At 31.5% G+C, this 7,174-nt stretch overlaps 1 protein-coding gene across 1 annotated transcript; it reads right to left on the reverse strand.

Annotated features, from left to right (window-relative positions):
- Window positions 1-66: 66 nt before the first annotated feature.
- On the reverse strand, window positions 67-6,347 carry LOC111716475 (uncharacterized; the record flags this gene model as incomplete). The annotated part of the gene is made up of 5 exons (XM_023491932.1): window positions 6,264-6,347; window positions 5,999-6,087; window positions 5,574-5,638; window positions 4,065-4,143; window positions 67-136 (listed from the first exon to the last, which is right to left on the reverse strand). Coding segments are annotated over exons 1-5 (325 nt in total), but the record flags the coding sequence as incomplete, so codon positions are not given.
- Between the last annotated feature and the right edge of the window lie 827 nt (window positions 6,348-7,174).

The following is a 7,174-nucleotide window of genomic DNA, read 5'->3' on the forward strand; positions in this document are numbered from 1 at the left end:
TGGTCAGGAAATTTATAACAGGTTAACAGATGAACCATCTTCCACTTAGAAATTTCTGTTATTTACCTAATAATGGGCTGTCGGTCAGGCTGATCCGTAGAGTGTTCCAAATGGCATCTGCTGTTCGGTTTACAGTCTAAAAAAAACAAATTAAATAAACATAAATATTATTTATCTAATTTATTCCATAATCTTGGAAAGTCAGAGATGAGGACCCAAATTTATAAAAGAATGGTCTGAAGTATGGTTGAACTATGTAGAGTAGGTTAAACCACTTATATCAATTTTAACCTTCACACAAACAAAGTAATTTGGCACGTGTAAGTACCTTGAGATACCTTCGATAGTTCAAACTGAGATTATTTGAATAAACATAATTCATAGTTTAAACTATCTAAGGTCTACGACAGTAGGTTGCTAAGAAACAGGAATTAGAAAATTAGAGCATCTGACTAAGACTTAGTTTCTTTGTTTGTATGTCAGCTATAGCTGACTAAACAGCTGGACCGAATGGGCGGAATTTTTTTGAGGGAACCCTTCAATAACCCGGGGTTTACATAGGCTAAAAATATTCAAAAAAAAAATTCTTCAAAAATTCGAAATTTTTTAGTTCAAAAATCAAAACTGTTTTTCTTAAAAAAATAATTTTTTTTCAATTAGATTTTTAAAACTTCCATGGGCAACGCCGGGTCCTTCAGCTAGTAGTCCAATAAACAACAAACAAACCAAGTTTGCAGTTGTAATATTTAAAGTAAAGGTGACTCATGCTAACACCCTTCCCCAGCCTCACACCTTTATCTATTTGTTTCTTTTAATGAATGCGGAGCAGTTAACCTGAACTGATTCATTAAGATTCAGCAGTGCACCCCAGATCCATGAATAGAACAGACGTATGAGCCCAAGCTCCGTTTGGTCACCAAAGGCTAGGGGACAGGCACTTCATGGACAGCTCTCAGAAGGTGTACAACGTGTGGACTTATATGATTGTATCTACACAATCATATCTTCAGGAATACATTATACAGAAGAATACATCAATAAACCATTAATGAGTCTGATACTCAGGTTTACAGCAGATCAGAAGAATACATCAATAAACCATTAATGAGTCTGATACTCAGGTTTACAACAGATCAGATGAATACAACACATTAGAGGAATACAACAGATCCAAGGAATACCACAGATCAGAGAGATGTGGTTCCACCTCAACACAGCTAGTTCAACTATCTACACCATCTAATATTCCAGGCGTTTCTATGGTTAGAAACACTGGAGACTCAGAGGATCACTAGAGCTATAGAACAGACAAGAGAATCAGAGAGATGTAGTTCCACCTCTATACAGCTGGTTCAACTCCCTAAACCCTCTAATATTCCAGGTGTTTCTATGGTTAGANACTGAGGGACTCTTCCTATATAGGAGTTAGTGGAGACTTGCTTTACCACTGAGGGACTCTTCCTATATAAGAGCTAGTGGAGACTTGTCTTACCGCTGAGGGACTCTTCCTATATAGGAGTTAGTGGAGATTTGCTTTACCGCTGAGGGACTCTTCCTATTTAAGAGCTAGTGGAGACTTGTCTTACCGCTGAGGGACTCTACAGATATATGGAATATGATTTAATTTAAATAGATATTGACTGATATATTTGTACCAATAAAATGTAGATTGATAAACCCACTTATTCAAGATATTGAGAGATAGATATTATACACAAGATCAGAGGTTTGGGTAAATTATGAATTAGTACTGGGAATGAAAGTAAAGTCTTGTATTAACCCTCCAAGATGAGGGGCAAGGATTGATCTTGATTTCCCTAGGATTTATGTCTGGGATTGTAACGATAACATAGGATTAAATGTTACACAGTGTAAACAGGCCCATTTCTTACAACAATGAGATTTTAAAAAACTATTTGCTTTATAATAACATCTAATACACATTGCTGAGATGTTTTCTTTCTATTCCCCAGTGGTATGTGTCCCACTATTCATTCCTATCTCTTCTATTCGTGATTAACCTATTTCTGTTCAGGATTGGCTATATTTACACATTTTGTTAAAATAACGACATTTAAATGATAAATAAATATGTCTGAAAAATAAGTTTTAATTTTTTTCCATTTTATGTTGGCAACTGAGACCTAATGGAAACAACAAAAAGACTGAGTGACTTTAGCTCTATTTTACGAAGCTCAATTAAAAAATACAAAATACAATTTGTATTACGTATCAACTTTTTTTTAAGCTATTGCAAGGTAGGAAGTAAAAAGGACAAATTATGAAAAAATCTTTTTCTTTCTTTCTAAAAGTTTTCTGTTTTTCCGTTAGTACATACAAAGTTTTCAGATAGTTTGCAGTTGCCTTCATTTATCTACTTTCAGCTTAATTCGTTCACAAAACATTATCCTTTGGTTGATTTGTAAAATTCATGAAATATTGACAATTTAGATCATTTATGAAATATCGGCATTTAGTTTTTTACGAAATATTATTATTTAGTTCATTTATGACATATTATTATTCAATTCATTTATGAAATATTATCATTTAGCATTTATGAAATATTATCATTTAGTTCATTTATGAAATATTAACATTTAGTTCATTTATGAAATATTATCATTTAGTTCATTTATGAAATATTGACAATTTATTTCATTTATGAAATATTATTATCTATTCATTTATGAAATATTATCATTTAGTTCATTTATGAAATATTATTATTCAGTTCATTTATGAAATATTGGCATTTATATATTTCATAACACATTTACCCTTATTTATTGATGAAACATTGATCAAGCTGCTTAATCCTTTATTCATTTACGACTCAATTTATCAAAAAAATCAAATTTATAGCTTTGATTTATTGATAGATGTAATGTAAATATTATTAGCATGAAAATAAAATAAATTTATCTTATTGTTATCGGAAACTAAGAGTTTATGATGCTAAATAACTTACTTGTTTACTAAATTTACATATTATTAAATATTTTTCCGTTTACATTTGTGTTGTTCGAATATAGAGACATTTCTTAATATTCATACAGTTTTAAAATACATTTTGAAAAACGACATTAAAGGTTTCTTGGAAAGTTTATAATTATATTTGAATTTTACATTACAAATATTCTTGGTCTCGTTTTGCCAATTATTCAATCTTTTTACATTAAATTTATATTTTATGTAAAATACATAAAAAAATTTGGGCCCGATCGGTTCAGCCGTTTTGACGTTTATTGGATACAAACAGTCAGACAGACAAACAGACAAGCCAAATTTATATATAGATATACTAGCTGGAGTATATTATTATATACTAGCTGGAGTATATTATTTTATACTAGCTGGAGTATATTATTATATACTAGTTGGAGTATATTATAATATTCTAGCTGGAGTATATTATTATATACTAGATGGAGTATATTATAATATACTAGCTGGAGTATATTAATATATACTAGCTGGTATATTATAATATACTAGCTGGAGTATATTATTATATACTAGCTGGAGTATATTATGATATACTAGCTGGAGTATATTATTATATACTAGCTGGAGTATATCATAATATACTAGCTGGAGTATATTATAATATACTAGGTGGAGTATATTATTATCCCTTTGTTGGATTCACATAGATAAACAGTATCCCATTGTTGGATTAACATAGATAAACATTATCCCATTGTTGGATTCACATAGATAAACATTATCCCATTGTTGGATTCACATAGATACACATTATCCCATTGTTGGATTCACATAGATAAACATTATCCCATTGTTGGATTAACATAGATAAACAGTATCCCATTGTTGGATTCACATAGATACACATTATCCCATTGTTGGATTCACATAGATAAACATTATCCCATTGTTGGATTCACATAGATACACATAATCCCATTGTTGGATTCACATATTTGCACCAGACACAAAAGTTAAAAGAGTACCGTTGTGAATATACATGTCATTTAAATTAAGACTGATAGTACCTTCCTTCAAGCAATTGTTTTTTATTTTATGTTATTTTAAATGTGTACCTGTACTTGAGCTGTAGCAATTCCAGTTCGTTGAATTATATAAGTCAGCTTCAGTAAGTCAAGTACATCTCGTATATCACTGAATATAATAGTAATTAAGTAACAGCAGGTCTAGAACATCCGGCGTTTTGCTTAATGAAATTTTAATAACAAGGCGGCGCTTTGCACGTCCCCAGTCCCAGTTTGCTGATTATAGTCTGTATGTGTACTGTCCCAGTTTTCTATATATGGTCTGTATATGTACCGTCCCAGTTTGCTTTATATAGTCTGTATGTGTACTGTCCCAGTTTGCTTTATATAGTCTGTATGTGTACTGTCCCAGTTTGCTTTATATGTCTGTATGTGTACTGTCCCAGTTTGCTATATATAGTCTGTATGTGTACTGTACTAGTTTGCTTTATATAGTCTGTATGTGTACTGTCCCAGTTTGCTTTATATAGTCTGTATGTGTACTGTCCCAGTTTGCTATATATAATATGTATGTGTACTGTCCCAGTTTGCTGTATATAGTCTGTATATGTACTGTCCCAGTTTGCTTTATATAGTCTGTATATGTACTGTCCCAGTTTGCTATATATAGTCTGTATGTGTACTGTCCCAGTTTGCTTTATATAGTCTGTATGTTGAACTTTTCTGCTTCCTCTAGCAGCGAAAAAATCGCCCTGTACTTAAAATGACCCAAATGAAAAAAGTTTAAAAGAAAAAAAGAGAACTGACATTTTTTCTTTTCTTTATTTTTTTATAAAAAATGTCACCTATCTGGAGTTGAAAAATGTCACCTATCTGGAGTTGAATAATGTCACCTAGCTTTGCACGTCCCCAGTCCCAGTTTGCTAATTATAGTCTGTATGTGTACTGTCCCAGTTTGCTTTATATAGTATGTATGTGTACTGTCCCAGTTTGCTATATATAGTCTGTATGTGTACTGTCCCAGTTTGCTATATATAGTCTGTATGTGTACTGTCCCCGTTTGCTATATATAGTCTGTATGTGTACTGTCCCAGTTTGCTGTATATTGTCTGTATGTGTACTGTCCCAGTGTGCTGTATATAGTCTGTATGTGTACTGTACCAGTTTGCTTTATATAGTCTGTATGTGTACTGTCCCAGTTTGCTTTATATAGTCTGTATTTGAACTGTCCCAGTTTGCTATATATAGTCTGTATGTGTACTGTCCCAGTTTGCTATATATAGTCGGTATGTGTACTGTCCCAGTTTGCTATATATAGTCGGTATGTGTACTGTCCCAGTTTGCTTTATATAGTCTGTATTTGAACTGTCCCAGTTTGCTTTATATAATCTGTATGTGTACTGTCCCAGTTTGCTTTGCAGCGAAAAAATCGCCCTGTACTTAAAATGACCCAAATGAAAAAAGTTTAAAAGAAAAAAAGAGAACTGACATTTTTTCTTTTCTTTATTTTTTTATAAAAAATGTCACCTATCTGGAGTTGAATAATGTCACCTATCTGGAGTTGAATAATGTCACCTATCTGGAGTTGAATAATGTCACCTATCTGGAGTTGAAAAACTTTTTTCAAAAGAACTTTGCGCGGCTTTACGTGCACCAGAGAGATCCTGAAAACGATTTATCTAAAAATAAAAATAAAAAATGTGAATCAAAGTATGAGACACCTTAATTTTCTAATTTTAACCTATACTGAGACTGATAGCAATTACTAAAATTTTGTTTGTAATATTGAACTAGCGAAAGCATTTTTGAATAATGAACTTTTTTTCAAAATGTATTGAAGTGTTTAATCTGTGTGCAGTATTACGATGCTCAGTTTTTAGCAGTTATGAGAAAAAAAAATTCTTATGAATTTTGAAACTTTTAATGTTCCCGCTATATGTTGGAAAATATTATATTTTTAAATGTGAAAAAGGTGAATATAAAATAAACTGTTATCAACGCCACCTGTTGTTAATAAACCTAACCTGTTCACTAGTATCAGTGTGAAGACTGCTACTGCTACTGCTGCTGCCACCACTGTTTAGTGGCCGACTACGGAACCTCCTGCCGCCACCTTGATAATTTGAAATATTTGTATTTTAAAGACAATTGAGTAACTGAAGAGAAAATTTTATGCAAGTAGCATGAAATCCCCACTCCCCCGCCCTCTCCCATCAAGATAGGGTTAACGATGGATTCCAAACCCATCCCAAGAAATTATCAAAGATAAAATGTTCCTTATTTTTTCACCTTCGATATTACCAAGACCCATGAATACAAACAGACAAGGAATCTTGGATTTACACAATCAATCATTGTCCACCATTTTTGGAACCTTCTTAAATAATAAATGATCAAAAATAAAATTTGGAACTATTTGAAAAATAAATTTGTTATGAAATCTCATATTCTCATTTTCTCGTATGACATTTAACTTATTTTCATCATCCTAACTTTGCTTTATTAGTTCTGTAATAAATGAATTATTTTTAAAGGTGTATATAGATAGACCTATCATTTAGAACATACCTTATCGACTAGATAGATCCTTGCTAACAATGAATGGTATGAATGGTTATGATAAAAAAGAGGAATTACCAGTCAAAAAAAAAAGAAGAAAAGAGCTATTTTTGTATTTCAAATGTTTAGATTTTTAACTAACTGTGTTTATTAATTTTGATTTTGATAATAATTAGAATTTTTAGAAATGCCATTTTATATTTGTTATTGTTTGAATTTACAGCTTTTATTTATTTTCAGTCCAATTTTTTAGTAAGTAGAATTTTGGATTAATGTTTATTGGATTTCAGCTGGAATTAGATTGTAAAGGAACTAATTACTCGAACTAGAATTTTCATATTTATTTATCTTTGAAACCTGATGTTGTAAACCTTTGATATTTCAAGTTATAAACTATGTAAGATCAAACTGTGATGGAAAGGTCTCAAGCTCTTAAACAAATTCGATGTAAGGTAGTTGAACTGAGGACGCAGTGTTGTGGAAAATTTCTTTAGGATTCATTTGAGACATATTTCACTTTTTAAAAGTCTGTAAATCCTGAGTTTGAGCGCAAATTCGACGTTCAAAACTGCTGATTTGGGGGTGGATACGCTTTCAGAATTAGTTTTTTTTAAATTATTAATTAACGCCGACATGAAATG

The sequence above is a fragment of the Eurytemora carolleeae genome, unplaced genomic scaffold, assembly GCF_000591075.1.
Source record: "Eurytemora carolleeae unplaced genomic scaffold, Eaff_2.0 scaffold2047, whole genome shotgun sequence".
In the NCBI taxonomy this organism is placed as follows: Eukaryota; Metazoa; Arthropoda; class Copepoda; order Calanoida; family Temoridae; genus Eurytemora; species Eurytemora carolleeae.